This window comes from Pleurodeles waltl, chromosome 5 (genome assembly GCF_031143425.1).
Source record: "Pleurodeles waltl isolate 20211129_DDA chromosome 5, aPleWal1.hap1.20221129, whole genome shotgun sequence".
In the NCBI taxonomy this organism is placed as follows: domain Eukaryota; kingdom Metazoa; phylum Chordata; class Amphibia; order Caudata; family Salamandridae; genus Pleurodeles; species Pleurodeles waltl.
The window spans coordinates 934,094,394-934,115,990 of NC_090444.1; the positions used below are offsets into that span (position 1 = coordinate 934,094,394).

Genomic DNA, 21,597 nt, shown 5'->3' on the forward strand with positions numbered 1-21,597 from the left:
CATTAATGTCACCTACCTAGAGGTATAAGGTATAGAAGAGACACAGAGTAAGGTCTCAGGAGTGGGTGTGAAACTCCTCAGCATGACGGGCAGTATGTTTGTTTGGTCCTTCTTTTATTTGATGATGAGAATCATCGGCTGGTCCGAAATAGAAAAAGGACAGAGTGTTGAAAGAAAAAGTGGGCGCCATCTTGGAGTGTGAAAGACACAACTACAAGACAGTGTCCAACTGGGTGGATGAATTTGCTAAGCATTATCTAATGCAAGAAATCTTAGGTGCTTACAAAAATTGATAGAAAGACACCGAATAAGGTCTTACACTACACAGAGTAAGGTCTCAGGAATGTGTATACAATTCTTCGGCATGACGGACAGTATGTTTGTTTGGTCCTTCTTTTAATCGATGATGAGAATCATAGGCTGGCCCGAAACAGAAAAAAGGACAGAGTGTTAAAAGAAAAAATGGGCGCCATCTTGAAATTGCTATGCATTAATTAATGCGAACAGCCTTAGCCGCTTACAAAATTGATAGAAAGACACTGAATAAGGTGTCACACGACACAGAGTAAGGTCTCAGGAGTGTGTATAAAATTCTTCGGCATGACGGGCAGTATGTTTATTTGGTCCTTCTTTTAATCGATGAGGAGAATAATGTAACTTAGAAGTAATTTGTTCGAAGGGTCCCAAGAATAAGAGATGATACAAAATAGTAAAAACAAAGTGTAATCAGCCAAGTAATCCTAAGTAGTCATTGTCCTAATTATTCGTTTCACGTGATCATCAAATATTGGTGATACTTACCAATAAAGTGTGAATTCATATGTAATGTAAATACTGTAATAATAGTAACACTTCACATTTGAATAGAGTTCACCATCTTAGCACCAGAATTAAACTGGGCTCATTCTTCCATATTAGGTAGTGTTGTATACTATGTTGATAGAGTTTGACAGTAATGATTAAGTTCATATTTGGACATACAGTGTACAAATTATACGTTATTATGATAGTAAAATTAATCACCTAGGAAGTATTCCATTTCATAATTTGTGTTAAGACCTTCCTCCACTGCTCTTAATTTGAGGATCCAAGTGTATTCACGTCTTCTAAGGTGTAATTCTCTATTCCCTCCTCGTGGGTCTTTGGATATATTCTCAAACCCATAAAATTCAAAGCTTTTGGTTAGGCCCTGGGCCGGGCATTGATTGATGTGTATTGCCACAGGATATTGACTGTCATTTTGTCTCACTGCTCGATAGTGTTCACTCATTCTTATTTTGAGGGATCTGATAGTGCTGCCTACATAGTATTTGCTGCACTTGCAAATGATCATGTAGATTACGTAATTGCTGTTACATGTAATGTGAGAGGTGATGGGAAATCGATCACCAATCTGATTATGAAAGGTAGAGATCCCCGTTCTTGCCCATCCACACATTCCACATTGCCCACATTTATAGAATACCTTATTGCGGCTAGTGAGCCAATCTTCATGGTGTTGCTTACTAGGGTAGCTAGGACATAATGTATTCTTAAGAGTTCTGCCACGACGGAATGTAAGAAGTGGAGTATCTGAAATAAAACTTCTTAGAGTTGTATCCGCTCGTAATATCGGCCAATGCCTTGTCATACATTTGCGTAGTATTGAGGTGGCTTGTGAATAGTCAGCTACACAACGAATGTTACTATTAAATGTTTTAGATTTTTGTTTGAGAGTGTCACTTCTTGAAATGTTTAAAATCCTATTACGGGCTTGCTTAAGAATACATGGTTTGTATCCCCGTTGCTTAAATCTGTGCTCCATATCATTGATGCATTCAAAGAAATCAAAGTCCAAGCTACGGTTGCGTCTAGCTCGGACCATTTCACCAAACGGAATCGCATCAATCTGATGCCTGGGATGTGAGCTCTTTGCATGTAGTATTGCATTGCATGCCGTGCTTTTTCTATAGAGACGGCTTTCGATCTTGTTATTGTGGATGAATAATTCAACATCAAGCAAAGGAATACTCTTATTACTGTGCTCCCAAGTAAAAGCAATGTTGAGGTCATTAGAGTTAAGGTATTCTATAAAACTTTTCAGTTTGGGTATGTCCTCAGTCCAGATCATGATACAGTCATCAATGTAGCGACCCCAAAATAATATGTTCATGTTCCATGTGTTCCCTTTCAAACTCCAGATCACGTTATGTTCAAAATAACCCATGAAGAGGTTGGCGTACGCTGGTGAAAATCTGGATCCTATAGCAACTCCACGTTTCTGACGAAACCATTCTTTTTTAAATAGAAAGAAGTTAGATGAGACGGAGGGCTTACACGTCCTTTTTCTCTACATACACGCCAGCTTAATTATCGGGGAGCAAGACACAGTGCCCCCAACACAAGAATTTACCCCAAAAAACTGTTTTGTTCATGGGTACGTGACCTTTTACTTTTAGATTTATGCCATATTGCTTATGCTTGTCACTACTTCCTTAGTATAGCGAATAAGATTTTGGATCCATATGTGCTGACTTATGAGTACTCCCTCACGAAGACTCGGGGATAATAGTGTTTTGCCCCCGTCACATGATTCCCACTACTCTTTCTCTATTGGTACGTGATAGTCCTTTTGTTAGTTCCTTTCAAATTCAGCTTACTCATTATCTTCCTCCTAATGACTTACAATAATTTTATTTCAGATCGTACATTATCTTGAAGAGTTTTACTTGATTAGGATAAGCCATCTATTCATGTTAACACCTTACTTATATTTTGGTAAGTTTTTCTTTATTCAGACACACTTGCGAATGCTTAATTTAGCACACTCACTCACCAATTTCCTAGGTGTTATGATGCCTTTCTGTTTCCTTTTTTCCTAATGACACCCTGTCATCAAGAGTATATTTCTCAACCTTAGTTTCCGTTTCTCATCGCCACATATCTAGTGGGAGTCTTTATCCCTATGTCTAATTCTCAATTTCTACTTCGTTTCACGTGCACATCAAACTTTTGGTGATATTTATAATAATAACAAGTTTATCACTTGTGGTAAACTGTAATCACATTTTTTTCTCTGTGGCTCCGTTTGGTAATGTCACTTGATGATTTTAGACACTCACGTGGTACTGGTGAAGGACTTGGCCACGATTTTAGTGCCACGTATTAATGTTCCAAAATCATGTATAACTACAGATTATGACCAAGCTCATTATTATGTTTCTTACAGCCCTGAGTAAGTCAATGAGATGAATTTCTCTGAGACGAAACACGTGTTGGCTGTTGGATGTTGTTGTGATGACCACATATGGAATCTTTCTGATGTGATGAACATGTATGACAACCTCGCACAAGAATAAAGACACTGAACTTTAACTCTGTTTGGATTATATATTGATTTTCCGAAGACCAAGAACCTAACTGTACAGACTCTTATCTTATTTCATACGAGTGCCCCGGCCTTTTGAATCAGTTTGGTTTTTCCTAATGGAGAAACACTGGAGGTGCTGGGAAGACCGTATTTACTATCTATTGTTAAAGAAATGTTTTGGTGATATTCTGTTAGCGCCTATCCCTATAATTTCCCCCCTTTTCTTCACAACTCTATCAGTTTCATGATTGGTTGTGAAGCCTGATGGGCACAAATCCATGTTGGGCGGTATCTTCATGAACTAATGCATTTGTACAACAACCATGATTTTTATGATTTTATTGATCAATATAAGGCCTTCAAATTGTTAGCTATATCTTACTTTAGTTACACTAATATCCAACCATGTACCCTGCAGTCAACATCTTTTAATAAGATCATAGTGATGTATTAACTGAAAGCTACTGCCCTCTAATAAGGCTGGGCTTGTATTTGGCACCCAATACAAAGATTTTCAAATAATGAGACTGGCCATACAAATTTCAGAATCTGTTATGGCAAGTTAAAGACAGATATTTGATAAAGCTGTAACAACTGGAACAATCTCTGAGTTGTGTTAAGGAGATAAAATGAGAAGCAACAGTGTATATGGCATCGAAAGAGGTTATGGTAAAAGGCTTGGCTGTAAGAAATGAAAGAGTAGTTTATGTTTTGGAATTGTGCGAGCAAGGACCAAGAAATGGGTTTGGGTATTAAGGTGTAGCAGTAATGGAACGTACCAATCAACAATCAGTGTATAGCTGTAGAAAGACAGTGCAGAGATTACCAGATGTATGTAGCCCATTATCTTTTTTTGTGTTTCTAAAGGCTGTGTTACATCTGTGGTAGGATGCCATACTAAGTTGCAACATAGAGCTGAGAGAGGAAATTTCCTGAAGGTAGATGGAGGCAGCTGGTGTTTACTAGGTGAGAATATGCTGGTGGAGCTGGAATAAAGAGTGAGTGAGAATGTGTGTGTGTTCATTTCCTGTTTTTTTTTTTTTAAACAGACACCCACTTCATAAGTGACAACTCCATGTGCATTTTGCACCTACAAAACAACAATTGAGAACTGAAATGTCAAACGGAGCACACTGCACACCACTACAGGAAGCAACATTCATTACTGCAAGCACAATAAGTGTGCAAAACAAAATGTGAGCGCTGCCCAAAAACAAAGATGTAATATACTGGAAGGAGACATAGCAAAGGGTAGACGTGAAGGTACAGTGATTCCTCCTTCTGGAAGACATTAGTTTGGCAGACTACATAAATGAGAAAACTTGAATTTTAATCTCTAAATAATAAACTGAAAGCTTCATTGGCTGTTCTATTATTTGTCTCTTGAGCTGTTTTAAATTGAGTATGCTATTTCTTACCTATGACTTTCTACAGGAATACATTCTGAACTTGGTTAAACTGCCAAACAGTGAGCTTGGGATGCCATGGAGAAACTTTGATGCCTAAGATTAAACATTTTCAAGTGACTAATTTAGTCCAGGAGCAGTTGCAGGTTGGGTATAGCTCACCATGACCATCAGTTCATGAGCTGGCTTCCTGCGAGAGTCTAAAATGTAAGAAGTTCATTGTATGAGGTAAGCAACACTATGTGGAGCTGCAGAACCATGTAATTTATTACATCTAGAGGCAATATTCAGTACAAAAGTCATCTCTTGGAACCAACTACAGAGGGAAGCAGACAGCCTTTTTGAGTAATTTGTTTGCCTGAAAGGTATTGCAACTATTTCTTTCCTTAAATGCAGGTGGTCACTAATAATTCCAAGGAGTGGGGTCAACGACTCACCAGAGTGGTCTTCTGCTGAGAAGCTTCTTGATATCAGCATTAACAGTCAGGGCTGAATCTGGGATTCTAGAACTTGTTTACAATTGATATAGCAGAAAATTAAGTATCATCCCCAATGTCACAGTGACCCTCTATTCATTACAGTTTATGCATTGTGTGTTAATCAAAGTACTAATAGTTTGATTGTAAAGTAACGCACTAAGGAGCCATATTATGGTGCACTCACTCTAGAATAGATATCAAAACCAGTATGATATAAGGATTACATTTCTAGTTTGAAGAATTAATCTGCACTTATATTATATTTTAGAGTGTAAACTAACAGCCTGTATTAAAATTATGTTAGACTTCTGATTTTTAAAAAAAAGTTATTTAAATTTGTATGCAAAAACAGAGAAATGCAGTTCTGAGCCATATTCATAGAAATGTATTAGAGTTATTTTTCATTTAAAGTTACTGTAACATGAAAGTTTATAGAGAAGTTCATTCATTTTGAAATTATAACTTGAGTGCTAAATATTTTATTTGCATGATTTAATGTGCTGTTTTAATTCACTTACATTACCATAAGTGAGGCCTGTTAGGCCCTGTATTCGTGACTGTACAGATATTGTAAAGTCATCTTGCGAACGTGAATCTTTCTTTTAGACTTCATTCTCGTGAGAATGCTAGCTTGGTAACAGATACTTTATTGTTTTACACATAGAGAGTATGTTGATTTATCCTTGAGTAAGGAACATTCAGGACTGTGGAACTGGTTATGTATACAATTGTTGCAATTTTGCACAGAATACAAATGGACTCCGTTACCATGACAAATCTGAGACTTAGCTGATGTTTCAGACTAAGATGCATGATCGAATTCTATTGGATGTTACACCATCAACATTAATGTGGAGCAACAGATTGACAAATCATCTTGCCCTATGAACTTTAATATATTGTTCACCGGCTGTATTAAAATCAGAACCCTTTGTGCCATTGTGAGCTGTACGCTGAACCCCGTGGACTCCGGGAGGTTTGGTCCTCTCTACCATTCCACCTTTGAAATGCTTTGCTGAGACTTAGAGATTTTTCCCTTGACCTCCAAGGAGACGACTCTTAACAGAGATTCTGAAATGCTGACACCTTCCCTTTTATTGATTTTTGCCCTCTTTAGTGTGGGACCTGATGCCCAAGAATTCCTTTTTCCAAATTATTTTTGCCCTTTTTGTCCTTTCGGTCTTTTGTCCACCTAGCATGTTATTCCCCGATTAGCTAGTCTGTTGGGTTTTCTTCGGCCCAAAATATCTGTATCCAGATTATTTAAATTGTCTTAATGCTTATTAAAACTGAGCAGCACTTGTTTTCTGTACATCAAAGTATTTTGCTGATGTTCTGCATGGCATTTGTTGAGTGTCTGGTTCTTTTAATGTTAGTTTGCCCAAATTTATTTTGTTGCCTTGGTCAACCCTTGGTGATTCTGTATCTTTACAGTTTTTCCATAAGAATTGCCTGCATGACTTTGAGTTTCAGTTTGTAATAAAACCCTTTAATTTTATTCCCGACTGGAGTTTTCCTTTTGTGGCTACATTGGTCATGCGGTGTAATTGAACTGGCTTGTATTGAAGTTCTAGGTCTTGTTTTCTACAGCCTTATGCTGGATCGAAATATTAATTGACCTAGTCAAGCATTAATTCCTGAGAAGGAAGTAACGAGTTAACACACTTTAACAACTAATCATCAATCGTTCACACCAGTAACATTAGTGGTTAGGCAAAGGGTTTCTTACACAAGTGACATCTGATCAAAACAGCTGTTACTGATTGAGGAAGGGGCTCCAAAGGAAACCTCACAAAGACAAGCTTTTGAGGAAAATCTTACCTCAGCAGCCTGGCCTGAACTCTTAGAGTCTGCAGCACAGAGTCCTTGTGCACGTTTGCCTCGCTCGCTCTTTCTATCCGACTCTGAATCTAATCCAAAGCCCGCACTCAAATATCATAAAATGGTCCAGACTAGTCACCTAAACAGCTACTCGACAAAATGGAGCAGCAAGACACTACACTCTAGACACTAGAACGTTATCGGCTGACAAGAAATATTACTTTCGCACAGCAGACATAAATATTACAATTTGAAAAGTGGCATGGAATTCATAATTGGCATTAAGAAAGTGAGTTTACCTATATAGACAACACTTTTGCACTGTAGGAATCTCTCAGGCACCTGCATAAAACTAGTGCATATAATACTGTATAAGAAATTATTTATACCCGCTACACAGTAGGATTAGAATGCTCTTAGAGAAGCACTATCTCAATCTCACATTTTAATTCCAGGAGCCGACTGTAAGCCTTGATGGTTTAGCTATTATCAGACGGTGGTTGGCTTACCATTACAGCCATGGTCTCTGCACTGAGGACAGAATGGGAACCGCAGTGGTGGCTACAGTGAGAGCCTTTGTTGACAGTAGTCCCAGAAGGAGGGCCTTTCTTACTACAGTAATTAGAAGAAACCACATGTGCAGTCAGGGTTATTGCACTTTAAGTAAAGCCTATTGTTGAGTCTGCTGTTTGCTCCTGCGAAATGTGAAACCATCTATCTTGCAAGCTTTAAAGGCAATTCTTCAAAAGACAAAAGAAAATCCAGTTCTTTCAAACTGTTTGATAATGTTGTATAAGAGCTTCAATGTTGGTGTAAATTTGAGACATTCTTATTTTTATGTTAAGTAATCACTTTGCTTTTGCGACTGTAACTTACCTAATTCACTCTTAAAATATTCAAGTATTTCAAAATTCCAGCGCCTATATGCTGCATATCTCTGGTACATATCAAACATCTCCGCGGTGAACAGCATTGCCTCTTGTCCACCCACACCAGCATTCAGTTCCATGATCAAGTCACTTTCATCTGTTTCTTCAGAGGGGACCAACAGCATGATAATCTGCAAGTAACAAAACAGAAATATGAAATTATTCATAGGCATGCCACAATGCAATCTATTAGAATCTGGTTAATGGAGTGGTTTGCCTTTAACACAAGAAGATGCTAATGCAGAATCTTAGAAGCAAGCTGAGGGCTTCTACCTTGTCATTAATGGGAAAACTTTGATCATACCTACAACATAATTGTATACTGATTATCAGGCTGGTCATTCTATGCAGTTAATATATACCAGCCAAAACTGTCATGTAAAGGGTAAAAGTGCAAGAGGACCACTTTGTAAACATCTCTCACGTGGCAATCATCCTGTCCATAGCCCTGTGGTAACATGTGAATGTTGGTCTGTGAGACACAATCATCCTGTCCATTGTCCTGTGGTACCATCTGAATGCTGGCCTGTGAGACACCCTATTCAAGGAGGGATATTTGCCACTCAGCCCAAAGTTCCTGTAGGCATATTTTTAGAGAGACTTCGATGCAGAAGATATCTGAGCCCAGTTTCCTTTTGGTTGCTTGTTCTATGTTAATGTGACACCTCCATAATCAATCAATCAATCAAACAGTATTTGTATAGCGCAGCACAGTCACCCTTAGGGGTATCTGAGCACTGTGGGTGAGATGTCTTTGTCGATGAGCCGGGTCTTGAGTTTCTTCCTGAAATCCACCAAGGAGGGTGCTGTTCGAAGTAGGAGGGGTAGATCGTTCCAGGTATGGTCAAGGAGCGACCCTTGCTGCGGGTGCGACAGATGTGGGGGTGCTCGGGCTAGTAAGGCAGAGCGCAGGTGTTTTGCGAGTCAATGGAGGTTCAGTTGATGATTGATACAGGCCAGTTTTTTATCATGCCAAGCTTTGTATGCGTGTGTGAGGATTTTGAAATGGCTTCTTTTCTGGATGGGGAGCCAGTGGAGTTTCTGAGGTTGATGTTGAGGTGGGTCCATTTGGGGAGGTCCAGGGTGAGTCTGGCTGCAGCATTCTGTATGGTATGGAGTCTTTTGAGGAGCTGGGTGGAGATGCCAACATAGAGAGCGTTGCCGTAGTTGAGGTGGCTGGTAATAAGGGTCTGAGTGACGGTCTTCCTGAAGTTAACTGGGATCCATCTGAAATTTTGCAGAGCGTACGAAGGGTGTGGAAGCGACTACATTGACTGGTTGTTTCATGGTCAGTTCACTGTCAAGGATGAGGCCTACGTTGCGTGCATGGTCTGTGGGTGTTTGTCTGAGTTCTGCTGGCCACCAGCTGTGGTCCCAAATGGAGGTATTTTTCCCGAAGATCAGAACTTCTGTCTTGCCGGAGTTTAGTCAGGGCAGTTGTCTGTCATCCAGTTGGCGACATTGGCCATGGAGTTGCAGAAGTTGATTCTGGTGGCAGACGGGTTTTCAGTAGGCGAGAGAAAGACTTTAATGTCATGTAATGTTTTTAAGAAACTATGATGAGGCTGTGGGATCTGACGATGTCTGTTGGGGGGGGTGAAAGAGTCATGTAGGTGTTGAACAAGTTGTGGCTGATAGATAATCCTTGGGGTACAACACAAAATTTCTTTGGGTTCAGAGGTGAAGAGGGGCAGCCGGATGCTCTGTGTGGTTGCTGTGAGGAAGGAGGCAATCCACTTGAGGGCATTTTGCTAAATGCCGATATTGTAGAGTCTGTTGATGAGATGTGGTGGGAAACAGTGTCGAAAGCAGCAGAGAGGTAGAGGAGGATCAGGGCCACCATCTCCCTGTGGTCGAGATGGTCTGAGAGGTGATCAGGGACCAAGCAGAGATCATTCAGCTGGTGTGTGCCACCAAAGGCCACTAATGCTCAGCCCTTAATATAAGACTAGCTTGTTTAGTAGGGGTGCTGGTGATTTACTGGCATTATGCTTGCAGCCCTAGCAGAAGTATCCAGCAAAAGGTCTGTGTATCCCTGGCTCAAACGCAGTGGGGGGTTTTGTCCAGTGCATAGGAAAAGGGGATTGTAAAAGGCCCAGCTGATCATCCAAATTAATGCCACAAGCAGATGATGCCATTTCAGCATCTGATACATGAGAGCTGAATAAAGGAGAAGGAACCTGAATGGGGGTTCTCTCTTGCCACGTGAGCCACATACATGGGGGGGTGGGGGGGGGGCAAGAAAGTACCAGTCCCATTGATACAGACAAGAAAGGACTAACAAAATCCTTAACTTCATTCACACACATCCTCACTCTCATATACAATCCCTTACTGGCAAAACCAATTCTCGGGGTGAATCGTTTGGTGAATTGAAAGTCGATAGGATCAATTAAAAACAAACAGAAAGCACTCTTTTTTTTTTTTTTTTAAAGAAACACTGCAAACAAAAAGGGAAATATAAGTTTGAGCACCAATAAAAAAAAACAGTTTAAGATTCAGGATAATTAGCAGAAGTGGGGGTGGGGTAGGAAAGGGTACCAGTGGACTTTTAAAATCCTGCACGGGAACACTGATGAAATCACACCCTAGCAACAGCTATTATATGAAGGCCTGAGGCATTCTGCTCCAGAGTACAAGGTGAAGAAAAAAAAAAAAGTGTCAATGATAGCTCAGATTATAATTGTGGAGAAAAAATTAGATCAAGTGACTGCAACACAAAAATATTATTTAAAATTCCACTTGTCTGCTGAAGAGCCAGGTGTAACCTGGAAGAAAAATAGTAAAGACCAAAAACACAAGAGGCCTCTGGTACCAATATAAATCAGCTCTGATTAAAGAACAAAAACATTTGTTTTTGTTTTATTGATCATATTTATTTAGGGCTTTTGCAATATGAAAATATATAATTAGGAAGTTGTTGATGCTTAAATGTGGCTATATTTTAGGACTCCGCTTTACCAAAAAGCTACCAAAACAAAACCTCAAGTGGAACGCAGGAGCAGCATAGGGTAATTCTCAAGATGACATTTAAAGAACAGGAAAAATCGTTCATTTAAACATTTTTGGCAATTTAAGAAATCTCAAAACTAACAGTGATGTAAACTTGCAAAGGTAGGTAGTCAAAGGCTTATTAATTGAAGTGATGTAAATTCCCAGAAAGTTATGGCTTGCAATGCTATTTTGTATTATACATTCATCTAGTCAGCCTGGAATCCAATTAGACATATTAAAAGACAAAATATTATTTGCAGTCAGAGTCTTTAATCGGAGAATCTGCTTTTCTAGAGTGTGCATAGTATATTGCAACAAATACTAAAATTAAATGCTTTTAAAGTAAACTGAAAATACTAACCTCGATCACTAATAAAAGAAAAAAAAAAGGAGGGAAAGAACAGAAAGGTACAAGCAGTGACTGTTAAACAAAATAGCCACGAACAGAAATGGAACCAGTCATCCTTCTAATGGGCACTGCATTAATCAGAAATAAAATCATCGAATTATTTTGGTTTCCGTTTTGGTTTATTTGCATCCGTATTTACGCCAATATTCTTATTTCTCTGCTTTCTGACATTTAACAGACACTCTCTCAACATCATTGACTTTTGTTCAATCCCCATCACTAAAATCTCTGTTCACATCTAATTCCATTCCATATTTATCCTGCATACAGTCCATTCATACCGGTGTTTCCTCCTCTATCCCGAACACATTTTCTACACCATGCATAACTTAAAAATCACCTGTTTCTGGGCCCTCCACCTTCTTTTTCATACAAAGCAATGCGACTAAGGTGTCACGCTTTCCTTTCGCTTAGCTTTACAGAATTGCAAAATATATCAACGTTTTTATTGGGTCAAGAAAACCTGGGTTCTCTCATATCTGCTTTTACTTAGCTTAGTTCCCTCTCCTCCACTGCCCCTCCTTGCGACACATTTTAGTGCCAGTTATATCAAGATGTTCTTTAAGTACATTCTGAGAATTTAGCATTCTTTTTTTCGTTTCCTCATGTGACAATCTTATGAATTTAGATTGCTGCATTCACCCAGGAAAAGTCGTGTTACCTGGTAAACTTCCTCTCATCACCCAAATAAGTTAAAACCTGTGACATAATTAGTAGTTAACTTCCCCGATCACTGCAAACGGATCTCTCTGTAACGCGGTTAAATGCCCTGAGCACACCATGACCAGCAGGCATCTTTGGGTTTATTTCTCCATGGCATATAAGTAGTATCCATCGTGCCTGATCTACATTTAAAGCCATTATCACTTAGCAAAATAAACAATGCCCCTTCTCAAAAACACAAATCTAAAAACCCTATCACGGACCAATTTCTGCTTTTCAGAACTTGAGCATTACTAATCAGTACGAATACAAATTAGTTTTCTTCTTTATCACTTGAATAACAATAGCAATAATTACCCTGCCCCAGCTGTATTTTGACCAAGAGGTCTCAGAATCTTCAGCGCTTTATCAGCACATTAGTATTTCACACGACTCCCAAGCATCCTTTGTCCATCCACCGCAGCCCCCAAAATCGGCCTCACACTCTTTTCAGAACGCAAAAATCCTTTGTGGTTCTCTTTCGTTATCCTTATTATCCTCAATCTCAACATTTGTAGTTGACCCATATCAACGTTTATCACAAAAAAATCCTATGTTTGGGAAATTCACTTCTTAATTTCTCAAAACATGTTTCTTCACCACACACTTTTTCTTACTTTGCTATCCACTCGTTCGATAATATTTTTTTTTTTTTGCAAAACATAATCATTGTCATAGTATTCACATCGTTCTTTTTTCACAACTCGTCTCTCTTTCTCAGTTACCAATTCCACGTCACACTTGCGCAGTTAATCCACTTTATTTTCTTGGATACGAAGTGGTGTTCTGGATAAATAAAATCGCTCAGAATATTCTTTGCCACTGGAAAACACATGGCTTCCTACAAGAAGGCTTGAATGCGCAAAATATAATCTGACATTCCAACAAAAACCTGTAACATGGCCCCAGTTGTTGAAGTGTTTGTGGTCGCACAGTAAACATCTTCACATACCAGTGTCGGATTGTGATCAAAAATAGGCTTGGGTACCCCGAAAAAGTCGCACCCATTTACCGTTCGCATCCTTTCGCAAAGCGTTTGGTGGTCAGCGTCACAGCTAATTACTGGAGATATATAGGGTAAATGAAAAACCTGCCCATAATACGTTTGATCAGTTGACGAATGTTCATCTCAATGAGCTATCTCTTGGTCCTACTGGCAGATAGTTTGATAGCTGATAAGTCAACAGCATGATAGAGGTCAACATGTTATTTTTAAACAGGCCTTTGCACTTCAGGTACTGCTTCAGCAATGGTCGTCGCCAAAGAAATGTAGCTAGATATCTTTTATAAGAGACGTGTTAATGTAACTATGGAAGTGGCCAAAAATGTGAGCTCAGATCCTGTGCTTTCAAGGCGTGCCACCTAATCAGGATTTGAATGTGTCTGTTGCTAATGAGTCCAAATAATTTACAGAAGAAACACATAAAATAAGTCAGATCACCCAACTTTACCAGCACTGATTTCTTTCAATATCATAAATGAGTATTCTTCCCTTCACATCTCTTTCCGCTGCAGTCTCCCTCTAAGTGATAGTTGCTTACACCCTTTTCTCGTCACTTCTCCTTTCTAAGTGTATCTCCATCCGTATGTCTCACATTTCATCTTCTGCCGTTTCTTTTCACTTTCTCCTTTTGCATACCTTCTTCTGTCACTTCCGCTTCCAGATCCCCTCTCTTACACAAACATACACAGTACCACTTTTTGCCTGTTTTTTTGATGCAACTTTGACTGAAGTGCACTAGGTTCCTGTTAACCAGGTAACCAAGGGCCAGTGTTCCTTCCCCAAAATAAGACACCAGGTCACTTGATCCCCAAGTAGCCAGAACCTTTAGTACCTTTTTAAGTCCCTAGTGAATGGTACCCCTGGTATGAGTACTGAGGAGGGCCCTAAGAGCTGCAGCACAACTTGTGCCACTCAGAGACCCAGCACCAACCTCATGAAGACTGCCATTGCAGGCTGCGTGTCAAGGTGCACCCAAAAGTGAAAACACAACATGGCACACACTCTGGGCGTGATTACGACCTTGGCAGAGAGGATTACTCAGTCACAAAAGGGCCGGATTACCAGTCCACCAAATTACAGGTTCCATAGGATATAGTGGAATTTATAATACGACGGGCGGGATATCCTGGAATGATCCCCTCTGCCAAGTTTGCAATCAGGCCCTCTTTGTGCCATAACGCTGCCTGTAATATTTGAAAGTCACACCTACAGCAGGCCATACAACCCTAATGCAGGGTGCATTTTATTACAAGTAAGGGCATATCTGCAAGAGCAGATATGCACCTCCTATGGCTTTGTCAATTCTTAGACATAGTAAGTGTGCAGTGAAGTCATTTTAAATACATGTGCTGGACACTGGTCAGTACGAATTCCCCAGCTACATGATGGCTTCACTAAAACTAGGGATGATCGGTATCAAACATCTCATATTAATAAACCCTCACTGACTGATTTATTAATACATGCACCCAGAGGGCACCTTAGAGGTGTCCCCTGAAAATCTATCAACCGCTGGTGAGCCCCTCCCCATACGATGACCTGCATTCCAAGGCACAGAGCTTCAAAGAAACCCATCACCTTTGGTATGCAGCTCTGGCCTCTCTCACAGGGAGATGACGACCCCCAAGCCCAGTGCCCATCTGGCACCTAGACTGACGGGAAAATTAGCTATGCACGAGGCCTGTTACATTTACAGACTGGGAACACCCTTAGGATGACCTGCCTGAAGTGGACACGACTTCCGCCCTCTTGTGTGTGGCGGAATTTAGGAATTTTGGACAGGTGATGCCCACTCACCACAGGAAGTGGTCATCTAGGGGGCATAGTGAGGGTAAGTAGCTCATTGGCTATTACCCTAAACTCCTATTAACGCCCCCTAAATTGAGTATTTAGGGGACCCCCTGATAATAGATCCTCAGATCTCTGCTTGACACAAAAGAAGGAGAGGACAAGAAGCCTGCTGAACCCTAGAACAGAGGAGCACAACTGACTTGACGCCAACCCTGTAGGCCTACCTGCTGCACCCAACCCTTGAGAAGCCACAGACCTGTCCTGCCACTGCAGCTTCCAAGAAATTGGGAGAGCGGCCAGTGCTTCACAAATCGCCAGCAACTCCCTTCGGTAGAGGAGCTGCTCCCCTGCATCCGTAGGCACCCAAGAAAGACCTGTTACAACCGGGACTGCTAAAAAGCCATCGTCTGACATCATCACTGCACCTGAGGCGCCTAGCCTGTGCCCCCTGTGGACTTAATTGTGGCATCTGCAGCCTATTTCTGCAGACCCCCCTGCAACTGCAAGTAACCAGGAGACAAAGACCTGACGCTCCAGGACAGCTCTGCACCCGCACGTCTAGGGAAAGAGAACCAAGGGTGTCCCACCGTCTCCCAGCTTCGTGAGACCTGAACCCACTTGTTGTCTTGGTCAGACTGGGCCGTCAGACAGTACCTGCAGACTGTTTCTGCAGGCCACCCTGCAACCATTAATGTAATGTAATTCGAGATTTATAAAGCGCGTTCCTACTCAAAGAGCATCGAAGCGCTGGGAAGAAAGCACGTAGTAGAAAACAGACAGAGGATAAGAAAAATAACAGAAATAATGAAGATAGAAAGACATCCAATAGAAGAAACTGAAACAAACTGAATCAAAGACCCTAATCTTGATGTACCAAGAAATTAACGAGGAAAGAGCCAAGTTTTCACCATTTTCCTAAATTTCATATAACCTGATTCTTGCCTAATATTCTGTGGGAGAGAGTTACATCCTCTAGCTGCAGCTACTGTAAAAGCTTTGTCTCCCCATTTGGCTTTATGTGTGCAAGTGACCTGAATCAAGTGAGCTTGGGAAGACCTCAAGCTTCTTTTAGGTACATGCAGGAGGAGTCTGGAAGTCAGGTACCGTGGTCCTATTCCATGAACTACCTTAAAAGTAAGACAGAGCGACTTAAACTGGATACGCTGCGCCACTGGTAATCAATGTAATTTCCTGAGACTCTCTCTAACTGATATACATCGTGGGAGATTAAGAACCGCTCGGACAGCTGAATTCTGAACTAATTGGAGTCTTTTAATCAGCCCCTTATCCAGATTAAGGAACAGTGCATTACAGTAGTCTATCTTGGACATTACCAATGCCAGGGTAGCAGATACTCTCCATTCATGTAACAGGGGAAGATTTTTCTGAGCATTTTAATTGACCATAAACTGATGTTTACCACATGATTAATCCGTTTTTTAAAAGACAGATGTTCGTCAAACAAGATGCCTAGGTTTCTAGTACAGTAGTGGGCACAGGGCAGTTACCACATTCAGAGGGCCACCACCGTGAGTTCCATAAATTCTTTCCAGGTCCAAAACATAAAACTTCAGTTTTGGTGGCATTCATTTTTAGCCAATTGGTCTTCATCCATTTACTCACTTCCACCATACAATTACTAAACCAATCTGCAACCTCCTCCCATGGCTGATTAATAGGAATAATAAGCTGGGAGTCATCAGCATAGGAAGATGGAATGAAACCAAAAGTACAAATTAGACTAGCCAAAGGCGCTACATACACATTAAACAATGTGGGGCTGAGGGAAGATCCCTGCGGAATCCCACATGGCAGAAGATAAGGTCTAGATTTGAAATCACCACAGCTAACTGTGGTCCATCTATTTGTAAGAAAAGACTTCAAAAGTTTAAGCGCCTTGTCCCTCAAGCCCACATGATGCAAACGGGACATTAATAGTGTGGGAGAGATAGTGTCGAAGGCAGCGGATAAATCTAAAAGAACCAAAACGGCCCCCTTGCCTTCATCAACCATCCTTCAACCATTAAGAACTCCAGCACCGGACCAGATGCCAAAAGACCGCACTGAAACCACACCCCACAGCCTGAGAAGGGGGCCTACAATGTCCCCACACGCCCAAGGACCTCAAGGGTCCAACCCTTCCTATGGTTTCCCTTTGACTGACCTTCCAGTCCTTCCCTGCATCAACTCTGTGACCGGGCCGTTTCCCAATGAAGTGAATAAGACACCAGACGCTGTAACACACCTCTGCACCCACACGCACCAGAGTCTCCCAAGTTGACCTGTAGGTGTGGCCTTGGATTCTGCCCCAGACTCACCTCCTGGCGAACAGTCCCATAAGTCGATGTGAAGTGTCCAAATGCAGTAAATGTTTCCCACCCCCCCCCCACAGCATAACATTACAGCAATCAAAATTTGCACCGTTACCTGTTAAAAACTGTAAAATACCACATCTCAGAAAGTAATCGCCTGATTCTGGTGATCTTGGTATCAAAGTTTATATAAAAGTATGTGTTATTTTAATACATTGGTGTTGGATTTCTTTTTTGAGGGGTTGTCTCCCTTACTGTATTAGTGTGTGTGTCTTGCATGCTTAGCACTACCCTCTGATATGCCTATCTGCTAGACCACATTACCCAAAAGGAGTGCATTTGGGATGTCACTTGTGCCTCTGGGGATTGCTCAGACTCTTTACACAGTGTACCTCATTTTGGTCCACTATAGAAAGACCCAGCTTCCTACACTATATCAAGTCCAGTTTGATGGAATGTTATTTCCAGAACTAAATGGGCTAACTCTCTGATTACATCTATAAATTCAGGCTCACCAACTGATCCTTGTCCTCCTTGTATTACACTTATGGCCAAAGACCTTTTGGCTCTCTGGACAATGGACATATACAATAATTCTTTAGCCACTGTATTTGCCCCTTCAAACCTAACGCACACATTTATAACATCTTTTCATAAAAAGCTATCTCTAGAAACAGCCATTTTGACTCCAAGTCGATCTCTCTCTCTCCTTACATCTCTAAGATGCTGGACGGCCACATTAATCCTCAACTTACTCCATATTTAGAGCTGAATAAGCTATTAGACGAGGTTCAGTCTGGCTTTTGTCCATTTTATAGTACAGAGACAGCCTTTCTGGCTTTAAGGGAGGGCATAAGAGGCATCTTGGACCAAAGTAGTTCTACTGTCTTGATCCCATTGTTCTTATTAGCAGCTTTTGATACAGTCACTCACCCCTTACTTCTACAGAAGCTGATAAACATCAGAGTTTTCAGCAAAGTGGTAGAAAGCATCAAGTCTTTATTGACTAACAAAACTAAATGGGTCAGTCCTCCACCTCATATCTCTAAGAATTTCTGCTTACTTTGTGAGGCTCCCCCAAGGATAGCCACTTTATTCTAAGCTTTTTAACGTATGGTATCTGATTAGTTCTCACAGTTTCTCAAGTATGATAAATACTGATTTTACTCCAATAATAGTTCACATCAGCAAAAGCCTTGAGGAAATGAAGAATTGGTTTTTCGCCTGCATGTTGGACATTTGCAAACAGATGAAATCCAGTTTTTTTGTTTTTTTTTAAATAATGCACAAAAGACAGGAATTCTGTTTTACGGCACTGATAATTCTAAATGGGCTCCAATTGGTGGCCAGAGATATTTAGGACCTTACATTCCATCACCTGTGCCAGAAAGACGGGGGTACTCTTTGATGCTGACAAGTCTTTTGTCACCAACATTACAACACTAGCCTTAAAATGTTTCATGTTGCTGCATGCCATCCAAAAAAGTCTTCCTTATCTGCCCATTTCAAACAGGAAAACCACTGTCTTGACATTTAACAACTTATGCCTTCACTATGCTAATGCCCTGTACTTGGGATTGCCTTCTCTCTTACATAGACTTCAGATTGTTCAAAGTCCTGCTGCCCGTGTCATTTTTAACCTATCCCACAGGACTTCTGTGAAATCTCTTCTGCCCGGCCATCAATGGCTACAAACCAGGCAGAAATGTGCATTTAAGGCTCTATACCTGGGTATTAGATGAGGGTGTTTGTCCAATATATTTTCCAAGGAAGATGTATGTGAATATTCTGACACACAATTTGCACTCTGCTGGTGCCAGACTTTTACAATTTCCAAAATGCAGACACTGCCAGAAGGGTGGATGCTCTTTTTTTCCTTCACTCATGCAAAGTGTAGAATTATTTCCCATTAAAGTAGTGACTGATCACAGACTTTTCTATATTTAGAAAGTCTCTCAAAACCTGGGTGCTTTAACAGTTGTGAAGTTTTTCTGTATAATGCCTCAGCACCTTGACTCCCCATATTGAGGTAACAGTGTCCCTTACAAATATGATTAATGAATTCATTCACTCATTCATTTCATGGTCCAAACTCTTTCAACTGACATCAGTAATTAAAATATTCTGCCTGAGGATCCATATTTTGCAGTTGTTGGGCGGGAAGGGGCTTCATTTCAGATGTCTTAATTGCATGAGGTGCTTTTTGACAACCTTGCAACCATTCAGATTTTGTCATACCTTTTGTTTTCTTTAGCTATTAAGTTTGCTGGCAAAGCTGCTCACACATTTGGAAACAATTCTGCGAGGCCAAAGAAGAATCCACAATCGCATTCACTCCCTGGAGTAGGTGATTTTTAGTGGCCATTACAAACGTACTCCTTTGTTTGGATCCTTCCTTACTAACTTCATTGCCCAGCAAAGGATGTCTAGGTATTGCAAATATGCAACCAGAAAATTAATCTGCTAAGCCTTTCTTTTGCAAAGATTTTAGAAACAGATTCCAAACTCTGCTGATGTTTCTTCTTGTTTGTTGTTAATTAAAACACCGACTAAAAAATAAATGACATTATTCACACCGCTCAACAGCTTGTGCATCAACTCTGAAACACGTGGCTGCAGATGGCAGTCCTAACGGCATTCACCTGAACTGACAGCATTGTACAGAAATTAAAAAAAGATTGCTGTCATGATGCAGTGCAAACTAGTGGTGCGCTGCAAATCTATGGAAGGAAATCACCCTGCTCCCTTAATCTTTGCCAAAAGTCACTTATTTTACGCAACGGAAATCATTGCACCAGTATGTTCCTATTCAAAACTCTGAGGTCAACGCAAAACATTTCCATTGCCATGTGGTGTTACTAGTGGGTCAAACATGCTGAAGACTGAATGGGCTAATATATGTATCAACTCTTGCCATTTTTTCCAGATTTGATGTTAACCAGTATCGGCGCACTCTTGGTTTTGTGAACCTTTGAAACGGCAGCCTCCTAGACCTCAAGTCTATGTATAAACCCTTTCAACTGCATATGAGCAAAGCTAACATTCATTGCAATCTGGCTTCATACTAACCCACCTTTCAATGTAACTTGAGGATACATTCTCATCTGGTTCACGCTCATAATGTTTGCCATGGAGGAATGTAATGATAGCACAGCAGGCATGAAGGTCCGTCATTGCTACTGATAATAGCATTGCTTTCACCTGCACCCCATTCTCCTTTAGGAATTAAAGTATGCTCCAAGATCGTCTGTTCCTAAGCATTCACTTCTTTTGTTCAGGGTTAGGGTTCTGATCTTCAAATGTGGACATAGCATATATGCGGTATTCTACTGTAGCCATGTCATACAGTTTTACCTGGGGATGGCCGAAATATCTGGAGGGGAGTTAATGCCATTTTTTCTGCACACAGATGGTGCACACAAATGGTGGAAGACTCCTTAGTTCTGTGTTGTTACTAAACCAGGAAACTGAGTAGTCCTAAGTCTTTTTTCATGTCTAGTTAAGTTCAGTCTCGGCACTGAGATGTAACAAGGAGAGTGAAACATTTCTATGTAATATGAATTTCACATGAAATGTTATTAACCAAAGAATCTACACACAACTGTTGGTACCTTAAACCATGAGCGACATTCCTAGGGCAACATGGTTTAATTTGTGACAAAAAATACAAATGTTTGTATATTTCCATATGTGGGACAATCACCTAGGACCAGAAGCATTATTCACTCCAAAAACTATGCAATCAATCAAAATAGGTGACAGGTCAGATTGTGTCCATGGCTTTATTCCACATAGCAAGACGTGGGGGACTGCCGACAAGTGCACAATTTGAAACACAGTAGCCAAGCAAGACTCAAGTGCACATGAAGAAGTTCTCCATCGTCACAGCTGCAGTGCAAGAGATTCGGGTGCCCCGAGTATCACACAAAGCCAAGTCCTCCTGCCATGCCTAATTGCTCGTGCTGAGGCTAAATGTACTTCAGATTCTTTTTTTTTTAATGTGTTTTAAGTTTTTAAGCATGATATGACAGTAGCACCGAGTGCTGATGCAAGCATAACAATACAGCTCAACATGGAATATACAGGATATCAGCTTGGCCCGGAAATGCGCCGTCGACGCTCAACATTTAGAGAAACATTGTGAGCAAACACATAACCATTTATTTAGAACAATAGATACTGCAGAGTCTGCCTAGGGTGTGAGGTGTGTCGTGTTGTGCAATTTGGGTAGGCCAGGAACAGCTATCCCTGATACGGGTCAACCAACAAAGGTATCGTAGAAACGGGACGAACAGCCAGTGAGGGGACCCATGTGCAACAGTTGCTGGCGTATACGCAAGGCCCAATGGCGACACTGACAAAAAGTGTTTGGGAGCCAGTGTGTCACTCACAGGCCACACGT

The 21,597-nt window shown here is 40.8% G+C and overlaps 1 protein-coding gene across 1 annotated transcript in view; it reads right to left on the minus strand.

The window, feature by feature from the left end:
• Positions 1–21,597, minus strand: part of MTRF1L (mitochondrial translation release factor 1 like) — a 281,806-nt gene that overhangs the window by 194,122 nt on the left and 66,087 nt on the right. The window contains exon 3 of the mRNA XM_069235059.1: positions 7,932–8,115. Coding sequence (XP_069091160.1) covers positions 7,932–8,115 — 184 coding nt within the window. The remainder of the gene's footprint in view (positions 1–7,931; positions 8,116–21,597) is intronic.